Genomic DNA, 24,939 nt, shown 5'->3' with positions numbered 1-24,939 from the left:
TCATATTATTGGAGTAACAAATGCGTGCGCATAAATACGCTTTTTTCTTTTGAACTTTTATCTCGAGTGTAAAAAGTCGCGCAAAACAAGTTGCCCTACAGGTTACACGCAATAAACTCTCCTGTAATGCCTTGTAACTCGTACGTAATATCAACAAAGCTCATGATATGAAAGGCTAAGCTATAAAGCGGGCAGCAGCCCGTTTCGCGTATATTGACTCAAGTGGTCGAAGTTATGCGGCGCGAGCGCTGCGGCGACGGTCGAACAATGTGACAGCCCTTGCAACAACACGACCCTCTGTCAACTAACATGCTGTTCAGCCTCTTTAGGTACTAGTAGCAACTGTACTCTTATTCATTGCTGTCTTCACCGCATGTTTGCTCTTTATAGTTTCGCTAGAAATTGTCGCACTAGGCTTAGTTACAATGCCAGCCAGTATTGTACCTGAAATGTATACTATAAACTTCGAGAGGCCATTGATTTAGCAAATTTTATATCTACTTAAGACTAAGATTGATGTATTAAAGAGGGAATTCAGAAAAACATATCACATAATAGGCGGTAAAATCGCAGATAGTTTACGGCTATTCACGGAAACCAATTAATTCTCAGTCAATGACATCACCTCGCGAAACAAACGATCATCTATCGGAATGTTTAGGTGGTTTGTCGAGATATTTCTGTGAGAAAACTTTGACTAGATACACCAATCAACATCGCGGGAAACGATTCGTCTAATGAGGCGTGTCCGCGGTTATCTGACGGGTTATCGACAGGTAGGCAAAAAATGTCGAACGGAAGTGGGTGTTGGGAAAAAATAGACGAGGGGCTGTGGGGGGCGGTGTAACAGGTGCATCGGGCGCAGGGGTTCATCGCCCTTTGCTGCCTATGCCGGTAGCCACAGCTTGATAGCCGCGTGCCCAGGCCCTCTAATGTCTAGAGCAGTACCTGAGCTTCACGGCATAACGTTATAGCGCTTGCTAAACCATTACCGTAAAAGCCGTTTGGGTTCGCCTGAAATAGTGATATTCAGAATATTATAGAGCAAATGTTTGTGCATTACTTAGTTATTATCATGATATCAAATGGAGCCATTATATTGCGATCAACATTGTATAATATTATAAAACCCATAAAAGTGCTAAAAGGAATTAATGAGGAGCGAATTAATAACAATTTTGTGATTAAAAATTGCAATGATTGTGATCGTGCATTGAGAGTAATTCGATACCTCTGGTTTATCACTAATAGCAGGTGCGCTTCTGTTACATCATTTGTTATTCTATGATTCATTGTTACGTACTTGAATATCTCTGTTTATAATAAACATTGTTGCCTAGCTTTGTAATAATAAAATAATTGCAATATGCTAATCACTATAATCATGAAATATAACAGTGCTTGAGTGTAACAGACCAATTTTTTCTAGTGAGTGCTTGGAGAGAAACAAAACAAAAGGCTATGAATTCTCATGAAAATATTACCAATAAATTAAAAATATCATCTATAATAAATAACTAATGTCTCGTAACCACCCATTATGTTTGATTTACCATTAAGAATATTAAAGGGTTGATCTTAAATCAGTCGGGTGTCGAAAGTTCAAAGGCTTCTTTATTACGATCCTCATATTTTTATCCTTTTTTGCCGCCGTTATTCAAAGGTAATGTGGTTAAGCAACAGGTGGAAGTTAGGATTGTATCAAATTACTGCGGTTGGGGATGTTACACGGATGCGTAACGTCAGATAAATTAAACACAAGATTATTTCAAATGATGATCTGTAGCGGATGATCAGTCTTAATCTTTACTCTGTCTGCTGCCAAGTTTAATCATAAAAAATAGTTTTGATTAGTTTCTTTTAAGTCAGAGATGATTTGTAGGTGACGGGCGTCATTATTGAAGTCGGTTACATTATGCGTCCTGCTTTTATTGTGCTGTCCAAAAGGCATCTTATCATTGTAACAACCTGGACATGCGGGCTCGTTAGCAATAAATTTCAATGGAATTAATAGCGTTCGCGAACATTTGTTTGTCTCTTTGGCGAGGCTTGGGTCGGCATCGGGTTTGATTACTAAAAATAGTCCGGTAGATGCATTCCAGGGAACAGGGAGGGTGAGAGCGGAGGGAGCGCGCGCCGTCCTTGGTCTCGTCTCCAGCGTTTCGTTCGCTTACCATTATCTCGATCCCTTTTTTGCGTTTCGATCGTTATCCGACCGCGAACAATCCGATCGATGTTCCCACGGACGCGAGTAATCAAGAAGTTTCGATAGACACTCAAATTGCATATTTTTTACGCTACATTAACTAAGAGTAATTTGAAGACCATCCTGCGGCTTCGGAAATTCCTTTGAGTCATCATCCGATTTGTGAGAAATGCGATCAGATCGCCTTTGAGTTAAGCCGATTACTCGCGGTTAGTTCGATTGTCCTTGCTTTGTAGCTTAATCTTTTTAACTTTATTACTTTTCAATGTTAACTGTCAACAAGTTGTTGGCGGTGATGGAGGAAAGGCTTATCTATATGGGGTAAAAATAAAGTATGGTTACCCTCTGTTATGACATGTCAGAGCAAAGAATTCCGCAGCTGACTACTCAGATTATGCAACGCAACATATCATAATATCGTGGACACCCCATCGTAAGCGCGCGCAATGTTTTACGTTGAGTCCGGCGGCGTCTGGAATTCTTCTGATTGTTCGGATGTTTCGAGTATGTTTCTTTACGGATCGTAAAATGATGACATTTCGCATTATAACATTACTACATTTATGAGTATTGTACTTATATTACCAATGTCTTATTCATGCTCGTACTTTTACTCGCTTTCGGGAAATAAAATATTACGATGCCGTAAACATCAGTAACACGATACTTTACGTTACTAGGAAGGAGTTCGTAAATACCTGACCCTGTTCTGGTCGAAAATAAAAACTAATAAAGAATTTTAATGTCTTTATAATTCGGTTCAAAAGTACGTGTTATGAATTTATATCTTTAAATTTTATTTGTGTTAGTAGATTCCTTGTATTATGTAGGCACTAGTTTGAGATGGATATCCGGTGGTTTATTTCTTTGGAATCGCAATAAAAACGGAAACCATTCGTGGGGTGTAGCCAGTGTTCAACATATGGCAACGTTTGACTCCGCGTCGTGTTCCTAGTGTAGTAGGGTTCATCTCGGGTCTAGAAATACTATTTTTAAACTGGTTACTTCTCAACTTGATGCCAACCGGTTTTGCACCCTGGATCCAGTGCCATTTGCTTAATGTCTTATTCCTTGGTATCTAAACGCATGGGTTAAGCCTACCTCAGCTTGCATATAGCAGAGTGCAGACAATGACCTTACCTCAGGAATAATTTATTTTAATGACGAGTATAATTACACTGTGAGGGGAGGGAGCAAAAATTATCAGTGAAACTCAATAAGAACATTTATTTCTGCTCGCAGTCGCTGGGGCGTGTGTTTATTTTTTGTTTCGTGATTAGTTGTTTTTTTAATAATAGAATATTTCAATTCTTGAAAAGGGTTCTTAGAACATGCAATGGTTAATTACTCTTGCCAGGTACAAGACTTATTAACCCCAGTGAAAGGTTAACAAAGCAGTGTTAAAAGTTTCATAAAAAATGTAGACAATGCTTAGGTTTTTTATATTTACGTATGCATGATTTAAAATAAACTGCAATTAAATTAGTATTTTTTACAATATTCAAAATATCTTTTTAAATGATGTATAATCTTTTAGTATATCCAATAATTTATTAATTATTCTTAATAAGTAATAATATAATAGTGTCGTTGCGGAATAGAGAGGCACGATTTAAAAGCTCAATAAATCAGTAAATGAAAGCAATAAATATATATTCTCGTTTGTATATACATAACTATGTATAAATAAAAATAATCACGTTATTCGAAATACGATCCAGTCACCGTTTTTTTATATTTACAAATAATATTTTCTCAATTACACAATTTTGAGTTACGACAGTATTTGGTTTCTCATGCGAATAACAGTTTGTTGAGGAAGTTGCTATTATTATACATGATGGAGGTGTAGTATGTAAACGAATTATAATGAATCAATGGTCGTATTTCAATGGGGATTCACTTTCGTATGCACGGATATTTCTCGGAAGTAATAGCTCATTGCTTGATTGACTATATCCGATCATACAACATTTAATAACGTGTAATGAATACACTTAAAGAAATGATTGACGCTATCTTTGAACAAAAATCTTTGTCCGATTATGTAAACTTAAGTACAGAAATTGTTTTTCTTTGTGCAATGTACCAGAGAACTGTATATTAAGTATACATATATATATATATATCTCTCTCTCTCTCGGGTCTCTTTTCAGGCGAGGGTTTTAGGCCATAGACCGCCACGCTGGCCCAACGCGTGTTGTTGCATTTTCCGAGGTTGTGAACCTTGTGAAGATGTTTTCCTTCATCGAAAACCTCATTTTCATGATAAATCAGTACAATATACTAAAAAAGTCATTCATACCCTAGTTTACCATCCTTAGAGGTGGAATATTTTCTTCAAATTTAAATGGGACCACTTCTGAGGTATCCACTTTCCAACAAATCAAGAACCATCACAATCGGTTTACCAATGCTGAGTTATCGCGAAACGAACATACAAAAAAAAAAAGATAAAAAAAACGCAATCGATTTAAGTACCTCCTCGTTTTATGGATATATGTATATAATAACAAAAAATATTATTATTAGGCATTATTTAGGTGAGCATGCTGCATCGTCGACCCCACCATCACTTCTCATCATGTGAGATGGAGGTCAAATGCGCACTTAATATTTATTGAAAGCAAAAAAGTTTAGAATAATGGATAATTTTTTAGTCTTCAAATTTTATTTAGCAGAAATGGGTTTACGAGTAGGTTCTGGGTATGGATTTTATAACGTATCGCGTCACTACACGATTCTATCTTTCGGATATTGAAAAACACCTGCGAATTATGGGTCCTATTCTTATTTGACTCGCCCAACAATGACTTCGAAAATCTACTTTTGTGGCTTTTCAGAATTTACGGATTTGTTTTATAATACTATGTGGCGGGAAGAACAAGGTGCTTGGTAGCAAGCTACGCGCCTATCCATAATATTTGCACCGACACTCAGAGCTTTAAATTGTAGACGTCTTAGGGACACTGCCCTTGCGTCAGTCACCCTTAGACATAAGTTGACAAGTCCCATGAGCTTGACATTTCACCAGCACAGTAAGTTTACATTACTTTGGCGGCAGAAATTAAGTGTTATGTTTACAGTTATAAAATAATAAACTGTGTGTGTGCGTGTAGGTATGTGTAAAGGACAAGAAAGCACGGGCAGTGAATTATGATTCGCGAATGTTTGGGCATTGAGCCGTTAGCATGAGTGTTATGTCCGGCGGATTAGTCCGGTTATATGAGCGGCGCTCGCGCACTGCAGTGCACTCACCCCTACATTGACTTAGGGTTGACAATCTAGAATTTCAGCGTCTCCCCGGATTAGACATGTGCGCGAGTCGTGAAATCGTCGACGATGGCGTCAGTTACACAGGCGTGAAATCGGCATGGCATTTATTTTTGAGGTATTAAAAAAAAACCACTAATATATTTTTTAAATCAGCCTTATTTAAATTTCAACTTTTTTTAAAATTTGAACTTGTACCGCAACACGTATGTGTATACCGCAGTAGGTACGTTACAATAATAGTCACATTAAGGAATGTTTGTAAAAAAGCAATAATAAAAATATATGATCTTAATTTAATGTGGTGTCGAGACAGAGTAACTTAGATAACTCAAACCTATATACTGTAACCTAGGGGCGTAGCTTAGGATGCGTAGCGAGAGGTACTTTATAAATATAAACTGAGATAATCTTCAAAACTTGATATGTATTGTACTTTTTACATGTTTACTTTTTGAGGTTACTTCTGGATCTCTCAAGATGTTCTTTCTTTCTAACCTATTTTTTCAAACACATTCTAAATACAAAACTATATTCACTCCGCCAGTAGTTCTACTCATAGAGTAGAACCTAGACTACAATACTGTGTACGTATAGCCAAGTAGACATAAGTTTGCGTTCTCTGTATTTTATTTACACAATAAATCGGGACATGTAACAGAAAATATTTTTATTCTCGTCTCTACATGGCTATATACATGAGTTATCTTTATCTTTCTATACACCACATTAAATCTACCTCTACTATGAATAGGACGGACGTATTAGTCTCAATTGCATATAAATATTGTGTAGAAATATAGTAAGTACTTACCATAGAATTTGATTAAAATAAAAACTTAAATAAATCGAATTTTATGAAGCTGTATTTACGGCGGTCAAATTCGTCGTCGGCAAAAATTCGTCGCATTTCTTTAGTCCCCATGAATCGTTCATCCGGTAGATTAGTCCGGATATACGATCAGCGTTACCGTAGTTGAGTACAATCACCCTAGCTACCTCCTAGATCTACATAGGGGGTACATTCCTGCAGAGGAATAGATTTGATTGCCCGTTCAGTTGTACAAGAGCCGTTCACAGATGGTTATTATTCCATGTGAAGTGATGTTCTTTGGATTGTTTTCCTTAAAGTCACGTTATGATTATTGGAAAATTTCAGTGAGGCCTTTGTTATTGGGAACTATTTGAAGTTTCTTACTCTCGCCCGAATACCATTACAAATCGAATGTTATTTATATCAGCAACCCTAAACCGCCATTAACACTATCACCGTCTTCGGGCGTAGCTATAGTGTACGTGGTCGGGACTGCCGATGGCACATCAGTATGCTGCGAACGCATATGACTCACGCGACGTGACGCGCCTGCGCGACCGTCTTTGTTACCTTGCACTGTACACGTCTCGGTGTCAAACCGCCACTTTCTAAAAGCCCTAACGATCTCCTTTTATACTCTTGTATGTATTCTGTATTGTACTACTTATTGGGAATCACAAGAGAGAAACAAACTTGGGTGGTTGATTATGAATCTTTGAAACAATAATGTAATATGAGTATAATTAGTGAAAGACGCGGTGAATTTTTTTTCAACTACATTTTTTTTTTCAATTTGAAATCTACAGCATTACTACTGCTGAAATAATGTTGATTTTTCTCAAATGTGTAGTGTGTATTTTGAGCACGTTGACCGAATAGATCAAATTTATGACTTTGGATGTGTAGATATTTTCAATTACTTCAAATTAATGGTCACCCGTTTAGATCTTTTCTAATGTAATAAATTAGTTCCAAAACGATGTTAATGTAATACTAGTTATGAAACGGGTTTGGACCTAATGGATGATAAGCATCACAAAAGTATAAATAAAGCTATAAAGCTTTTAGGCGTGGATATAAAGTTTCAATAAACTTTGCTACCGAACGTCAGAGAGACTACGAATGCAAAACATCATGTTAAGATAAATTGTCTGAGCTATTAAACAAACGATGGAGGTATTCATCGTGAAAAGATTGTATAAAAAGGTAAAAGCGAAGTACGCGAGTAATGCGCGACATCGTTTATGCATGAGCCTGTATTATGCATGGATTCCAATCGGAGGTTCAGAGCCTCTAATAGCCGAGTAAAGCTCGAACGGGGGTTTCAACCGTGCAGCTTTTTAACGATGGGAGTGGACAATTGGCTGTCTTAAAACAGTAAAGAAGCAATAAGTCTTCTAAATTTTCACATTTCAGCTTAAACGATTAAAATAATTGTTAAGGAAAATTTATAATGCGTTAAAAATACAAACTGTACTGTTTACCGCCGCATGCGTAGTTATCAATCCTGCGCAGGATTGAAAGATGGTTGAACTGATAGGATAGCTTGTAATCTAAATACGTATTGGTTTTCCATTAGGGCGACATCGACACTTTAATGGCAATCGTGGACGCCAGCAATAAATACTTCTAATCTCTGATAAAATAGCCGTGTGCAGCAAAGACGTGGTGTCTATCAATCTCGAGCCAATTAATGAGTCTACTACTAAGTATGCAAATCAGTTCAACACTGTTAATTTCCTTGGAGGATCGTTTCTACTAGCGTTCGACACGCTACAAGATGCATTTAATCATAGTGTGTTCATAATATAACCCCAAGGATATTAATAAAGCGTGTTGAGGTTCGAAGACCTGAAGGTGACCGATGTCTGTCTAGAAAATTCTTAGGTAGTCAATCTTTTAATACCCAATTCAACGGTTTAGATTTAATATTAGTTGTCAGTGTGCTTTGGTAAGAGACTTTCGGAATTTAGTGATTTGTACCAGTGAGAGTTGGATGACATTGCACTACCAATTCATTAAGTCGGAGTAATGACCGACGTTCAAGACCGTCTGTCGGTTGTTTACAGTCCAGGCGCCACTATTCCTACACTAATTGCAACTTTTTACTTCACCTTTATTACTTGTGGGCTTCCTCGTTTACTGCAAGGTATTTAAGTACAAGCGTTCCTTGGATATTCATTCCTTGGAATGATGTACAATTTGTTCGGTAGTTTAGATGCGTAAGTTTGTGGTAAACCACAACAAGATACGCAATGTAAATTTAATCAAGCACGTCGTTACCAGACGGAGGGCCGACCGCTGCATGATTGGCTTCGCTTTGTATTGATGAATTTGTTTGATTTGTAAAAAACCAGTCTAAATAAGTATGATGTGAAAGTAACCTTGGAAGTAATACACTTACTTTGACTTTTGTTACTTGATGAGTACCTTAATTAATTAAGTGTTTAAAATATGAATTATATTTACGTAGCAGACGTATAACGCCGGTACTTTAACAGGAATGTTACGCAATACAAAAGAGCGGAGGCGTCGATCATGTATCAAGCAAGATGAATGGCCGAGGAACAGCGCGTCTCGGGGTCATATTAATTTTGTGACAACATTCATTGTCACGTCCACTCCCACTGGAGACTAGCTTGACTCAAACAAACGGGTCATATTGCATTATAAATACTATTGAGTCTTTTCTGTTTTTATATTTTAAGTACAATCTGAAAATTGATTTTGCCTTCACAAAATGCCTTGAAAAGGGGTGACTAACCAACAAATTGCAAAGAGTGTCCATTACCTTAATTGATATTTTTCTTTTAAAATTTGTTCTTAGGTTACCAACACATTGCCTCGTATGTAAAATATATTTACAATACCGCCGTCCGCTAACTGAAGCAAAATTTTATTTTGAGATATCATAAAAAAGCCATAACCCAGTTTTAGATCATTTTCAGCTATGCATCGTTAGGGTAAGTTCCGATAAGTCGAACGCGTCAACTAATTTTACCTGTTTTCAAAAGAGAATTTTGTGCTCTATCTTTTGCTATATAAAACGGATATTTGACCATTTGTCTCTTAGCCGCGTTCTGCATAGTGGACGGCAGAATAATCAAGCTGTACCCGACAATATTGTAGGAGGTTTTACGAAATCTGTTCGTATAACCGCAAATATGATCTGTCGGCCGAAAGTTAAGTACTTAGGAAAATATATAACATATCTTAAAACTGAGTTTGATATTTCTCCTAATAAGATATTATTAGCAACAGGTATATGTATAGACCAAAATGTCAATGTTATGAGATTTACAATTAGCGTATTTCTTGTTAAGTGCGGTAATATAATATTCCGTTATTTATTTCAGCCCAGAGGATAACAACCATTCAGCTCGATGGTGTGCAATATTTCATATCAAGAATGAACCCGTACAGCCCGGAGCTCAACTACTTCCTAGCTTATCAATATTGCAGGTACGACTTTTCGCATATCATTCTTATTTACAAAAAGGGCATCAACAAGTTTCTTAGATTCTTTTGCCTTTGTGTGATCGTCGTTATGAACATTTCTCATAGCAATATCAATGGAGTCCCGTTACTTAATGTTGAGCTCCGATCTTCACAAGTAATAATCATGGCTCAGCAAAAGTATGCTTTCCATTTCTCACGGGATAGACTCAGCAGATTTAATAGTCGCATCGTGACTTTGGATTCCTATCTGTCGTGTCGTATCGGTCCTGTTCCTGCCATAAGTAAGCTTAGCTGGGTTGGCGTTAACAAGCGTGAGTACTTTGGTCCTGTTTAAGTATCTAGGTTCACTCCGAACGCCTTGAGTCGCGACCAGGAAGTGCAGGACATTTGCATTCCCGTTAGTTTCTGGGAACATTCAAGAACAATATCGACACTCCGATTGCCTGTTTCAAACTATTTTTGACGCTCGCTCACAAGCCGCTCTAGAACATTTTGTTTGAAATTTCTAGAATTCATATTAATAATAAAAAAAACTTTGTTTTATTTTAATATTAGCAGTTCTAACACTATCTAATGAACACTTACGTGACAAAAATACTCTTATATTTTCAACTGCGTGTTGAAGGATATAATCGTCTTTGTTGTTGAAGTATAATATATTGAATTAGAGCATGGTTTCATTGCAGAAAGGAACCATACTAGCACCGTGAACTAAATTGAACCACGTGCATTCGTATCAAAGGTTACTTGCCTCGTCGTCGGTCGGTCACGATGTCCTTCTATCACGGATCACGACCTATTTACAGTTTCAATTGTTAACGACGGTGGGAGCATACCTCGGAACACTTGTTTAGTTTTTTTAAGTGACCTCAAGACTAATGATTGAGCGTGAACTTGAAATCGATTAAGGTCGTTGTAGGATCATGTGAAGTAGAGAAAACAGTGAGATCGTCATTCAGAACGACAGGCATATCGAGCCAACAGGTGCTGCGTGGCGAAGTGTCATGAGCCAGTGTCGCACATGTCTGCTACTAAGTTGCGGGATCCGTGGATAATTTGCAAACTGCGCATTGAGACCGTCGCGTTACGGTTCTTGCGGATCGTGACAAAAAGGAAATAACGGTAGAACCACGTCGAAGAACCATTTGCAGTTTTTTATCATCTTATATCATCCTGTTTAGTACGACAAATAAGTGAGAGTTGATAATTTAACGACAGTTACACTCGTAACAACTTGCACCGTGTACCTATGGTGAATGTATGTGTATAATTTTCTACGATTGTTTGGAGTGATTTGTGTTAAGTTGATGGTGTATATCTTTAATAATAAATACAACTTCATTCCTTTTCCGACATGGCAACCAATAAACGACGCCTTAATGTTAATGCCTCCTAAATATTTATATCGCTCGATATTTTGCATTGAAATATCCAACAACGGTTCACAATTATCAATATCAATTTATTTTAATAAAACCTGATCGGAGACTGGTATGGCCACTTGTATTGAATAAAAAGTGAAGAAACCGCTATGACGCTAAAGTACACTGAGGCTGATGAATTGAAGTGGTGTATAATTTATAATGTTTTAATTTATGGCAAAAACATTGGAGCGTGTCAGGGGTGGTAATTTGCAGTGACATATTTTCCCATTGAAACATTGATTGACGGTAAGCTCATAATGTACCACACTTTATAAGCTTACCGCCAATCAATGCTAAGCTTATTTAGTATGTCGTTCCATAGACGATGTTGAGTATAAAGGAATAACGTTATAAAACATTATAACATTGCCTTGCAATGTAACTGATCGCGTTGGTCGATGATTACACGAATCGCCGCGAGGGGTTTTTAATCTCCTAGAGTTTTCTGAACTTGGAGATGGAATGTCGTCCCGACGTTGCAAGGCCGTAGCTTGTCTTTAGTCAATAAATTGCATCGCGCTGAACAGGATTTTCTGAAGTTCCTCCACACGATCTAATAGCTGAATATGTTTACCAGGAGTAGTTACTTATTTAGCTAACATGTATATATTAACGCCGCAGGACGAGTTTTCCACTACATAGTGTTATGCTCACAAGTACTTGATTTGTTGTTTATGTTATTTAAATATTCATTACGAATATAAGATACGAATTCGTTTAATAAGAAAATGTACATATATTTTTGTCAGCGTGAAGGTAATTAAAACTGTTTTGTTTATTATTTCAGATCACTAGGACTCCAATTAGCTTCTTTTGAAACTAAAGAGAAGGCAGATTCTATAACGACATATCTTACGAATGCAGGTGAGTGTACAATTTTCGTAGAATCTAGATTATTTACGATACCTACTAAGTGATAGGATAGACAAGCCGCGAGTGAGACGGTAAGCTACACGCCTTGTCCATAACGGTTGCAGTGCCAATCACAGCTTTAAATCGCAATGATCTGGGGGGCATTGCCACTGCACCAGTCATCCTGAGACATAAATTGACAAGTCTCATGTGCCTGTAATTTCACCATCGCCCTTACCCTTCTAATCCAGAACGCAGCAATGGTTACATTACTGCTTGTAGGCAGAAATAGTACGGTGGCAGTACTTCCCTGGACGAACTCTTTTCTTTTTGAACTCTTTCACTAAGAGCTCTACTGCTACTAGAACATAAACGTTGAAAACAATGTTGCGCTTCTTTGAAGAAAAAATTACTTAATCAGACCAATATTTTAATTCCAGGCTACAATAAATATGACTTCTGGACATCAGGCAACAATCTAGGCACAGATATGTATTTATGGATGAGCACAGGTCTTCCCTTTAACGCGACTTTCAACTACATGCGGCGTGTGACCGTGGATGCTCCCAGTCAGACCCCTGACGACAGCATGGATCCTCTTGATATGCCCCAGGGTAGCACCGCGCCTCAACGCACTGCCAGGCATGGGTACGTAGTTAAAGGCAAATTTCTAAGTATTGTCTTTGTTTATTTATTTTTTATACAAATGTAAGTGCTAATTTGACCTCCATCGCACCTGATGGAAAGGTACGATGACGACTACGATGGAGCATGCACACCTAAATAATGCCTATTCACTTTCGCATTGAAAAGGTCCAAGTTATAACGTTCAGGGAACAAATCTGCAGGCGGGGAATTCCACTCCATAGCCGTTCGCCATATGCGAATCTTTGGAATATCCTCAACATAGGGGTGAAATCCAAACCCATGTCTACTCCCCCGATGGTGGAAAGGGAAAGGTGGAATTAAATCACGTAATTCCATCGCACACTCTCCGTGATATACCCTGTAAAATACCGATAAGCAGGCAAGTTTACGGCGGTATTGTATTTTTATTACACGCGACTATGATTATCTTTAGTCATGATTATCTTAAATTTTGATGCACCATTGCACGTTTTTTGACAGTTGTTGTTCTCGATGATCATTCGTGGTGAAAGAAAAAAAGCATCTGATCCATTATTGTAAATGACTAGATTATAAGCCTTTGTTGTGTGAAAGACATTCCTGTATATTCGTATTGCAACCGGTCTAAACAATTATAGTTTAGATTTTTCCCACGTTACGCTTGGCTGACTGCGATTATTTGTTGGATAAATTGGTTTCCATTGTCAACTCATCATAAACGATTTTAAGTAACGGTTTTGGACGTCGTCTCAGATTACCTTTTAGTTTGTGAAGAATCACTGAAGATAATGAAAATAACTTAGCAATGTTTGCAATTAAGAGTGTGCGTTGATATGTAATGCATAAGAACTAGTTTGTCTTCCAGGACGGAGCATGTGATGACGAATGGCTGCGTAGCTCTCAAGGCGCCGACTTTCCACTGGGAACCGCAGCACTGCGGGGAGATTAAGGACTTCATCTGCGAGCAAACGCGCTGCTACTACTACAACTACGGCTCCATCCCGGTCTCCTCGGCGCAGGGGTAATGCCAGGTGAGATGCCAGCCGTCTCCGGAGGCCCGCTCCCCGACTAGCCGCGCGCTCTCCCCAATTTCCATAAGTATTGCCATTGCCTCGCAGGGTTAACATTTAGCTTTCAAATTGGCGATTATTATTATCAGACCAATAACTTTTTGGTCTGTAGTTAATATAAAGTTGATGCAGTAGTGTGTGTGCTAACATTGGCATAGTATATCATTTTCATTCCTATGTGTTTGAAGCGCGCGAGCCCGCGGGATTAGGTCTCTGCGCAAACCCAACCACCAAACAAAAGCCCTACACCCAACAAACAAAGTTTTGGCTTTTAAAGTTTCAGAGTCTTTCTTTTTTAAATAATGTTTTCAAAATTATCTAAGTCCATTTGGTGGGTGGGTGAAGGGGGCTTTGCTTGGTATCTCTTGAGATACTTTTAGTGAACAAAGTATTGAAATACTAATTCAATTATTTAATATTTTTGTTTGTGTGCTCTAACTGCGTTTAATTTTTAGCTTAATAATATCATTAATTTATATTAATTATATAGTAGTGTTGCGATTTTTGTACTAATTCACATACAATTGTGGGTATGTGTACGGCTCTCTAACTGAGGGTCGTCCATTTGTGGTAACAGGAAGCCGTTATCGATGACGACCACGACGACGGCGCACCCGCTCACGTCGTCGTCGCCGCCGCCACCGCGATCCGAGCACCTGCCCACCCACTTCACCCTCAACGACCTCATCGGCAAGCTGCGTCCTTCCTCTCTCGATGGTCTTCAGTCTCCACATCTCAAGACTAATGCTTTAATGAAGTCCCCGCCTCAAATCGATTCTCATTACTCTCGCGCCGCTGACGCTCATTCTAAAGATTCCCACGATCATGAGCAGGAGCAAAAAGAGGAGCCGACTCAGGGACCCTATGAGGATGATGGCGGTATGGTAGGCGATGACCCCACGGCGTACTTGGCCCAGGAGGCAGCACGTGACGCGTCCGCCGCTGAGAAATCTCCGTCCACTTTCGAGCCGGACGCTACGGAGCACTCCGTCCACGCCAGCGGTATGCTGGCTCCTCCCGCCTACTAGCGTCCGGCTTGACGGTCGTATTAACTTAACCCTTACATGACAATTAGCTATTTTATCTACCAAAAGTATTACTTATGATTTAATGCAATTTTTCTCTAAGCGTTGTGGATTGTGTGAACTTGTGTTGAGGGTGCATACGTCGCTGCATAAGATTTTACTAATCAATATTACACATATGTAAATGATATTTCTAGGCTGATATTCTAATCGATAACTTCGAGCTAGGTGAATGACTGGGGACTTAGGTTTTATGGGGCAATATTATTTCTTGTGAAGGTGCTGGCGACTCGTTCTTTGCGACTTGCCTCCGTCTTCGAAAACGGTGAATATCACAAAATGAGTATTCCACGAAATATAGGTACCTAACTTCGATAAGTTTTAATTTTATGTAGGTGTGTCAGATCTCTGGTAATTTCATTTAAACCGTAATTTGTATTAATTTAATATAAGAAAATTAAGCCGTCGAAGTGTGTGGACATATCAATCAAAATAGTGGCAAATAAGATAGTGTTTATATACGCGACATACCTAGTTAAGTATAAATAAGTTGAAACTCAAGAATTTAAAAAATAGTGATGTAGCGAAGGTAATAAAGTTTAAACTTTAAAAGAAAAGATGTTTAATTTTGCAGTCTCAAAATTCCTCATTGAGTAATTAATTATATCCAATATATTAGCTTCAAGAGTCTAATTTAGAATATGAATAATATATGAATATAGCCACTATAAATATAGAAAATAACTTACCAGCCGTTGATAACACCTTCGACGTTGAGCATGGGTACAATTTTGAAGACATATTTGGCTCGTAGCGCGGCAGCAGCCGGCGTGTCACCTAGCAGATATCCAAGCGTACCGTCCATCACCCAAGAGGCATTACTCTCGCCTGGGTGCACTCGCGACGTCAGAAATATTATTTCCCGTTCCTAAAGCAAATAATAGAATGGCATCTAATAAGCAGTACTTTTCTTATAACGATCAATCGAAACATAATAGAAAATATAAAGATTTTCAATATGTAAAAATCATCAAGTTTCTGATAAGGGAAGATTATAAGGTAGTAACGCGTACTAACCACAATGGGATTTGACGGGGTGTCATCAGCAGATATGGTGACCAATGGAATTTCATTGTTGTTAAGAGAGTAACAGAGTGTCTCGGCGCGTAAATATGCTCCAGCTGGCATTTGCAAACTCCAGTGCCATATACGAGCCTGAAATGTACAAATTAATAGTAAAATTCCATCAGATGGACTGTCCATTTGCCGGTGTGTACATCATCATCATGATCAATCAAACACATGTCTTAAAAGAAAGGTTTTATTAGGTTATAGTTTAACACATTAACTTATCCACAGAACGGTGACATCAAACGTCTTCAAAAAGTTTTGTGAAATTCTCCAATATGCATCATCAGAATGTCCGTTAAATTAATAATTAGTAAATTAAAACCACACATGATTCGAAAAGACTCAGTGTTGTAGGAACTCCGGTAATCGAATCCAGTAGGCTGATTTTGATTCAAATCGGAAGATCCGATCGGGGGCTATCCGAGTCTCGAAATCAGATGGGTTTCCGAGCGAGAAGATGAACCAGATTCCTACTATATCTTTCTAATTTGTGAGTTACATCAACTATTGTTCCGATTTGAAATGTCAAAAGTTTCTGATCGGCCAGTTGTGAATCGCAATTATGCGCCTCTCGGAAGCAGATTCCTATCGGGAGAGGCAATAAAAATCAAGCTACTGGTCCTCATAGATAAGTGGCAAGTTTTGTGCCGTAAAAATGTGTAAAGTGTGTATTAATCCATTTTAAAGTAAATAACTATTACTTATAATTGTTCATACAAAGATCAAACACTTCGTGGAGTAATTTCACAAAAAATAATTGAATATCAATTTAATAAAAAATGTAACTATTATTTATTGACGTTTCTGGTCGGCTTAGAACAAATATTTTTGGCAACAAAACCTACGTAGTCCAAATTTGCAATAGTTTTACGAGTTTAAACAAAGACATTATTCTCACCATCATCATCGAGTAAGTGTAAGGGAAGTGATAAGCGAGGTAGCAGACGTCATTATTGTGTGGAAATTCGATATTGAACGTCACAGTCAGGTAGCATTTGTTGAGGTTCCTCTGGTGCGCGTAGTGATAGCTGTTGCGATAGTAACAAATATCTGTTCCAGCACGTACCCAACCTGTAACAGTAACAATAAAAACTCGCACTCTTGGTATAACTAGACGTCATCAGCGAAACTACTCATCATCAACCCATTTATACGTTCCATTGCTGAGCACGAGTCTCCTCTCAGGCGAGGGTATAGATCGTAGACCATCATGCTGGCCCAAAGCCCAGATTCGCACTCATGGTCTCTGCGAGAGAGGCGGTAGGTTAAGCTATTAGCGCGTATTTATTCGACACGAATGTCATCGCGCTCTCCCAGCGCGGTCGCCGAGCGGAGTCCGCGTTGCCGCCGCGCAGCGACCGCGTGCATCTCACTGTCGTGGCAAAATACGCTTTATTTATTTAGATTTTAGATTGTAACTTAAATGATCGATCCGGACACACGGGCGAGTTATGCTTGAATTTGGTCTAGGCGGCAGCCGTGCGGCGACTGCGCGGTTTAAAGATTCTAGGAACGAAATTATTGACATTTTGATAATTATATAATGATAACCATTTTATCTTATAGAGTTATAAAATTTCACATATACATTTTATTTGTTTCGAGTAGTACGTAGTACTATCTTAATGACTTCATGTGATAAAAGCACTTTGACGTATGATCACATATGGCTTTAAAATACCATGGATACGAAGTGAAATACTCATACAATGTGGCAATGCGGCTCCGTGTATAACACACAATTTGATTCACGAGAAGAAGGTAGTGTTACCTTGTCGTCCAGATATAGCCTCCTTTACAGAGTACATGACAGGTTTCATTCCGAAATTGAACTGGCTGTCTGATTTCTCACAGTTAACGATGTTGAAGATATACGGCCGCCCTTGCTGCATATTACGCACTTCAAAGTAGAACCACTGATGTCTCTTGTTTGAGTTGACATCGGGCATGAGAATCAGTTCATACTCTCTCGGACCTACCTGAAGTTATGCGCGTATGTAAGAAAGCACAACTTACAAAATATTATTTTAGGAAATGACGTTGCATTCAAATACCTGAATAGCTTTTCTTAGGTTACCGGACTCAAACCTCGACTCAAAACTAAGCCGTGTAGAAAACGTATTCATCTTTGCGACTTCTTGCTCATCGTTGTTACATAGGTAGAAACTTTCACAACTTAAACTATAGAAATCATTTTATTAGATGTTTTTTCTCAAACTAGAACGCAATATCACTGTAGTATATTATTTTACCTCTTTGGTGTGTTGGGATCACTACTTCCACTACACAGTTGGTCTAGATCATAAATAACTTCATACATGTACGCTTCTGGATTTATCGCTCTATCAACGCACGAGAGCAGCTTATTTCTGAATAAAAAAAAAATAGATATAATTTCATGGGTCTCGTAGTTAATCAGGTATAGTTGTGTAGTTGTCTCTCTGCTTATCACTAGGTAATTAAAGTAGCTACTTGAATTATGAACAGGCTGAAAGCCTTACAATAAAAGCTTTTAATACGTACGAAATTAAGTGCAAACATATTGCGATAAGCCAAATTATTTAAAAACTACAAAATTCCATCAGGGACGTATCTGACATGCTGCTGATCAATTTATAGCATTCGAACATACCTGCATGCAGTTCTCTCCATTTGATTCAATGGTTCAGGTATGTTTTGGCTTTGTCCACCTGTCATATCCGGGTAAGCTACTTTTACAAACGGTATGACACTCTTCACCTTCGAAGATATTGTGCAATATACCGATGAAAACGGACTGTACTTGGATATGTCCTTATGTATCTTAAGGGAAGAACACGAGGTTGATGCTGAAATATTAAGAAATCACGTTAAATAGCTAGACTTAAAGCCGACAGCATACTTTGGCGTTTAATGGGTGAAGTCACCACTCAATAGTCGCTAAAGTTGGATATGTTTTAGACGTGGACACTTGCCTAGCAGTCATAACAATCATCCCGATCCCCACGAGAAACAAGTAAAGCCGAATAGGGCGCCGGGTTTTATACCTGTGTTTGCCTTCACCGTCAACGAGAAGTATGGGTGCTACTTTTTCACAAATCTACGTAAGTATTTTGGAAATAAAATCATGTTTCATTTTGAACAGAGGGTGTCTCGTTTGAGAAGAAACCGCTGCACCCCCCGGGTACCAATGATCTCTAAAAACTTAAAATATATTATTTAGTGCTTGGTTGGCATGATTAAATTTTTTATAAGACATACTTGCATAGATGATCTTTATAATTGCAGAAAGCGACTTTAGTGCTTTCATTGTCTCTTACACTAAACTAGAATAAAATGCTTTTTTATAATCTGTTAGGAATATTAATTTAGATATCTGAAACCTCACCCACCACAACCACCGAAAATCCTTTTTAAGCCTTGGAAGTACTTTTTTATGGTCGTTATCATTGAGGAACCATGTTGACGCCGGCGAGGCTGACCTAAGAATGATGCGGGTCACGTGTTAATAGATTCAATATCCTACATTGCTAGCTATTTCAATTAAACCCTAAAGGCGCTTCCTGCAACTACGGTAAATATGTTGGTACATTCAAACAGCTAGTTGAACAAATTGACACTTACAAGCCGACTCGTGAACTTTATAGTATTGATAAGAAGATGAAGTTCCAAATAAATTGTCGCATTCATTTGCACCCAAAACTGTGCTGAGAGACAAATTCAAGGATGATGTCATGTTCTTAATATTAGCTTGTGATATCAAGAAATCTTCGAGGATAGAACCTCGAGAGTTAGAACGGCTCTTTACTAATCTTACTTGTTTATTGTAAGATCCAAATTCCTTAAAGAATATAAAATATCTGGAATAAAAGGACAATTTCATTAAACGTTTATTGTAAATCACCATAGTAGAGTTTAGTTAAAATTTTACTTACTTTTTTAAGTCTTCTATATCTCTCTCGTTGGGGTTTATCCATATAGCACTTTGAATGCTATCGCCGGATTTCGAAATAACCTTTTCTGTGTCCTCTGGGATTGTTTCAGACTTTGTCTCTGATTCATCTAGATCAAAGTCTGGAAACTCTTCTATACTGTCAAGATCAGGTTCAGGACCGTCATCATCCGCATCAGAGTTGACTGTCTTTGAATCCGAATTAACATTGTCTTCTTCATCTTGACACGGCCATAATGTATTTGTACCTAAATTAGCATTACATTTGTTTCCTTCTTCCGGAGAACGCTTATATTATATGCTTGCAAATTGTGTAAGTAAAAAAATGGTTACATCCTATTTATAATCGATTTTGCAACGTTCATTGCTATATTAGATCATTTCATATTTTATATGTTACTATTTTACGATTTGGATCGTTCTTTCATTACGTATCCCACCTTCAGAGCGAATATAAAAAGAAAGATTTAATACAAGTTTTGAAGATATGATGATTAATGGCAGAAGGATTAACGTACCTACTTAGAATTGATGCTCACATTTTGCAATAGTAGATATAAAAAAGTGGAATATGTTTTATTTCAAGACGACACATAAAAAAAACCTCCACAATTTTCTGCAAACGTTCGTTATTCGGAAAACCTCTCCCAAATTTTCGTAATAATTTGGGATGGTTAAACATTTCATTTAATAAGTCTTTATTTGTACTACATCATTTTCATAGTTATGATATAATTTGTTACTTTTTTTATACACAACAAAATGTATTTTGCGTACCTTTAAGTATAGGGTTGAGATTGAACATTGCCGGGCTGGCCGCGGCGACAGGCAAGGCTTGGTGCTTGAGACAAAGCGTGATAACAGAACATACTCTAGCCAAGAGTCCGTCGAATTCTGGCTCATCCGGGCAATGGGAGCAGAAACGATGCAATGTCTGCACGTGTTTCTTCGTGCAAAGTGCGCGACGACCCGCCTCTGAAATGGTTTTACATACACCATTATCTACTATGAAGCATATCCCCTCGATGAAACTTGGCATCTAATTTCAGGTTTAACTAGTTAGTGGGATTTTCAATTAATGTTATTTCTGTTTCTAGGATACAGTTACTATTACTAAGTTGCAATGTTGTCGTTATTGCGTGCAAATAAATCAATTTGAGTTTTGTGAGGTCTTTTGTACGAGTAAGACTATAGTAAATTACAATGTGAAGTGAAGGTCTAAGCAGTGATTATTTTTGCAGACATTGAGCACCCAGAAAATTAATATAATGCAAAACTTAGTATTAGCTTAGTTAATATTTTCACCTATATCACTTGCAATTTGTAGCTGTAAATGTACATACTTATATTGCATAAGTGCTGTAGTGTCTGGAGTATGTGAGCGCATATCTTGAGCCTCATGCGCCCTTCATAGCGGTCCCAACGGTCGAACACCCTTAGAAGCACGGTAGAGAGGCCTGTCTTCACGATCTGCATGCAGCACACCTCTGTGTGAGTTACGTACGTGTGACTCAAATGACATACACATCACGCATTGGACATGCAATTTTTATAACACATTTAAAAGACAAAGTACACGTGGATCATACGCCAGCGTTGTGGGTGTAACGTTCATTCTAAGTATGAGGTGTTTCTTGTGATGTTCATTCTTCATTGAATTGTGTCATTCCCAAACACTTAATGTCGTGGATTTTGTGCATACCCTATTGTATACCAAGTAAAATGTTCTGATTGCAATCATTTATTAGACCGGACAAGTAATTAATCACATTAATGGTTCCTTTTGAAATGTCAATGACTAACAATAAGTCGAGTTTGACATGTTCAATGAATTAATATCATTTTGACAAAGGACTTTTTAACTTAACTGTTTTTACTGAAGTAGTCGATGGCGTCGAGGCAGAGTCGTAATCTAGCCGTAGGGATGAAACCCAAACTGACCATGATTCTCTCGTACGTAGATATTACCCCATCACGTATTAAAACAGATGTGGTTACACCTGAAAATAATCAAATTGAAATAAAATATCTTGGTTGTAGAAATATGGAAATTGATAGCACGACAAATCAAACAAATCTCTTACTGTTTTTAGCAAGTTGTTTCATGATGACTAACAAAGGGAAAATTATCTTGTTGTCGGTGAAGTGACCTTTCAGAATAAGGTGCATTGTTCGCACGCACCCCAACATTCTTACTTTCATTGCAAATTTTGGATCTGGAAGCAAATTTATACGCAAATAATAATATGATTTTAGATTGTAGGTTTATATTGTAAATCGAAATCAAAACTAAAAAATAAACCTATCTAATTTTTTGTGTGTTTGCTACAGGTTAGTAAAAAGTCGTCTTTATAACCTCTAGAGCCAAGCGGTGCAAGGATCCATAAGAGGTCTTGTTGCAATAACTCAGAGCTCGCATGGCGTTCACGTTTATCATGCAAAATTCCAAGAAGCTTGCGCACGATTGCCTGCGTGCCTTTCATAGCTATGAAGTCCTCTGCACACTGCTGCCTCATAAGGTTGTTTGCTGCAAGCAACATTATTTATTAATTCCTACCTTTCGATGCCAAAGCGCCGAGGATCCACACGAGGTCGTGCACCATCACCTCATTGCCTAGGTTGTTGTCGCGCTTATTGTGAGACGCGAGCAACGTTCGGATAAGCAACTGTGTCCCATTTATCTCTATGAAGTATTCCAGGCACTCCTGTCTCGATTGGTTGTTCACTGAAATTATCGATACCCATGCTTTTGTCATGCATTTTTTGATTACGTCTGGATATGGGTGTAAGCCCGCGATATTACTCACAAAGCTTATTATAGTGCCTCTTTAAATAGAGGGCAATATCAGATTATAAAAGCCAAATGAGATTATTAAAGTAGTACATAACATTTCGCTCGAGCCACCTACGCTGTCGTCGTGATATATTTGTATATCCATTGCCATTGTTTCGTTGTTAATGACAGTTATAATAAAATGCAGTAAAGTAACAATTGAATTTACAATCACTCCAATAAAATACGACAAGGGCATGTTTCCGAGTAGTTCATCAATGCCATGCATGTATCGTATGAGAGCTCGCTTAAAATGTCAGTAGGCGAGATAACTAGAAAAATATATTTGATAAGCTTTGAAATTTCAGTGCGCCTCCATAGAAGCCGTGTGACATACACTGTGCGCTAAGCCACTGATAAAGCTATACAAATCGTCATTTTTATAATTATGTAGACAATTTTCAACGAAGAATTTTGACACATTGTATATCTTTAGTAATGGCTTACTGTACAATACTCATGCTATTATACCTGCCATAAAGCTCAACCCTATCACAGTGTGCTGGAAGCTGAAATGTTTTTAGCAAGTGATAATATTTACTATTGCTCGTTAACCACCTAAACAATCCCGCAGGGCATGCAAATCATGTTGCGTATTGCTCTTTGCTTTATTGTCATTGAAGTGTCATTCACATTGCTTTGTACATAATATAGATATATATTTAGAAAATTGTTAGTACGTCATATACTTTAAGGTAAGCGCCACACTATTTCGGCGTACCTACCACTTTTGACTTGAGGTACTTTGTTTTCTTTGCCTCTTTTTTTCGTGTCTTTCTTCTTTCCGGCAGCCTCTTTGGGAATTACCTTTTCTATGAGATAATGGATGATTACCAATAGAATTCAAGTGTGTTTCCGAAATAGTAATAAAAAAATAATGTAAAAGAAATATAATTTCCCTTTATTGAAAGATTATGTTCATCAAGACAAACATCCTTAACTTAGCTTATAAAATTTTGGAAGTCGATATAATTTAGTTTCAAACGAGTCCCGTATGTGATAGGACATAACGCTTACATACACTTTGTATATATTGTATAACATAATACTTCATTGAACACGCTTGGTCAATTGAAGTCAAGCCTCTAAAGGGAAATTAGTATTGCATTTACAGCATGTATTCAATACCATAGGAGCTACTACTACACGTACCCGATAATCTTTTTCCTTTCCCAGGTTTCAAACATAACGTTTCTCTAAGGATAGATGTGATATAGGTGCAAGTAGCCGAATCTCTCGAAGTCTGAAAAAGTTTATATTAAAATGTGTCAGGAATTATTTTGGCAGTGTATGAATTCAAAACTGTCAGGAAATATTTAAAACTATTACTAAATATATAAATTTTATCGAAACATCGTGAAAGAGTTAATTAGTCCACCAAAATGGATTTATTCTAAAACGAAGCCATAATAGCAACATCCTCTTTTTAAATAATGATATATACCTACAATGTATTATGTGTGTTATGCAAAAATAGTAGGTGAATTAACGAGAGCGAGTGCGAAATACACACGTGTTTCTGTTGATAGATTTCCACAAGCAACAGCACCGCGGCTAGATCACTTCGCAGTGTACACACTTTTCTAGTCTCGCTTACATAGATTAGTCAGATTATGGGAGCGTTTTTTTTAAATAGACTCGCGTTTGACCACACTCTCACTTGATGTACGATGGGTCGTATTTTATAAAAATACCTATTAATTCTAGCCCAAATTGTAGTTTGTTCATTAATTTATATGCATTTAATTTGTGTGTTAATGAAATAAAAGTAATCTTAATAGATATGTATGACGCATTTTACATAATTTTCACTTGAACTAAATACACTTCCTATAACTTACTTTCATAATTGTATAATTGTCGTTTGTAACAATAGTATCTTTCTATAAAATAGTTTTATGAAAGTTTTTTTTAAATGACAATCGTTTTACATATTGTCAATTCCGACAATTTATTACGAGGTATTCCTATAAGTAACTGCAATGTGCTCACCTCGTTTTTTATTTAGGTTTGGTTAATGTATGAAAAAGCAGCCAGAACCGATTTTTTTTGCGTTTCCGAACATGTTTTAGGTCATTTTTATTTAGTTATGTAAATAATTGAGGTTTATGAGTTATAATTTTATTGTTATTTAAAATGAGTGTTACGGTTAATGATTGTTGTCAGAAATGAAATCATAGAATGTAAGTATATTAAAGGTTCGTTATATTAAGTGAATTGTTTATGAAAAAAAAAATATATTAAATAAAATTATATTACATGAGCGTTAGGTTAATTATATGTATATGATACAT

At 37.5% G+C, this 24,939-nt stretch overlaps 2 protein-coding genes across 12 annotated transcripts in view; one reads left to right on the top strand and one right to left on the bottom strand.

The window, feature by feature from the left end:
• The window catches only part of LOC113230531, a 16,863-nt gene extending 1,563 nt beyond the window's left edge, over positions 1-15,300 (top strand). The window contains exons 2-6 of one of the 4 annotated variants that reach the window (XM_026464517.1): positions 9,650-9,755; positions 11,964-12,040; positions 12,469-12,676; positions 13,509-13,676; positions 14,303-15,300. In XM_026464517.1, the coding sequence (XP_026320302.1) occupies positions 9,650-9,755; positions 11,964-12,040; positions 12,469-12,676; positions 13,509-13,676; positions 14,303-14,753 (1,010 nt within the window). In that variant the 3' untranslated portion in view covers positions 14,754-15,300. Of the gene's footprint in view, positions 1-9,649; positions 9,756-11,963; positions 12,041-12,468; positions 12,677-13,508; positions 13,687-14,302 lie in introns of all 4 variants that reach the window. The other 3 variants (XM_026464518.1, XM_026464520.1, XM_026464519.1) reach the window with 3 other exon arrangements.
• Positions 1-24,939, bottom strand: part of LOC113230530 (cytosolic carboxypeptidase 1-like) — a 68,380-nt gene that overhangs the window by 23,733 nt on the left and 19,708 nt on the right. For 3 of the 8 annotated variants that reach the window (XM_026464508.1, XM_026464511.1, XM_026464515.1), the window contains exons 5-20: positions 23,798-23,888; positions 22,169-22,339; positions 21,897-22,028; positions 21,681-21,812; positions 21,156-21,299; positions 20,590-20,787; positions 19,796-20,060; positions 19,485-19,720; positions 19,253-19,342; positions 18,514-18,709; positions 18,134-18,250; positions 17,936-18,062; positions 17,653-17,860; positions 16,780-16,952; positions 15,828-15,965; positions 15,500-15,678 (exon numbers count right to left, since the gene is read on the bottom strand). In XM_026464508.1, the coding sequence (XP_026320293.1) occupies positions 15,500-15,678; positions 15,828-15,965; positions 16,780-16,952; positions 17,653-17,860; positions 17,936-18,062; positions 18,134-18,250; positions 18,514-18,709; positions 19,253-19,342; positions 19,485-19,720; positions 19,796-20,060; positions 20,590-20,787; positions 21,156-21,299; positions 21,681-21,812; positions 21,897-22,028; positions 22,169-22,339; positions 23,798-23,888 (2,597 nt within the window). Of the gene's footprint in view, positions 1-15,499; positions 15,679-15,827; positions 15,966-16,779; positions 16,953-17,652; positions 17,861-17,935; positions 18,063-18,133; positions 18,251-18,513; positions 18,710-19,252; positions 19,343-19,484; positions 19,721-19,795; positions 20,061-20,589; positions 20,788-21,155; positions 21,300-21,680; positions 21,813-21,896; positions 22,029-22,168; positions 22,340-22,369; positions 22,538-23,797; positions 23,889-24,939 lie in introns of all 8 variants that reach the window. The other 5 variants (XM_026464513.1, XM_026464516.1, XM_026464512.1 and 2 more) reach the window with 3 other exon arrangements.

The sequence above is a fragment of the Hyposmocoma kahamanoa genome, unplaced genomic scaffold (assembly GCF_003589595.1).
Source record: "Hyposmocoma kahamanoa isolate Upper Pololo Valley unplaced genomic scaffold, ASM358959v1 63, whole genome shotgun sequence".
Lineage (NCBI taxonomy): Eukaryota > Metazoa > Arthropoda > Insecta > Lepidoptera > Cosmopterigidae > Hyposmocoma > Hyposmocoma kahamanoa.
Note: the sequence above shows the minus strand (reverse complement) of the source record. Positions and strands in the feature narration are given on the sequence as shown.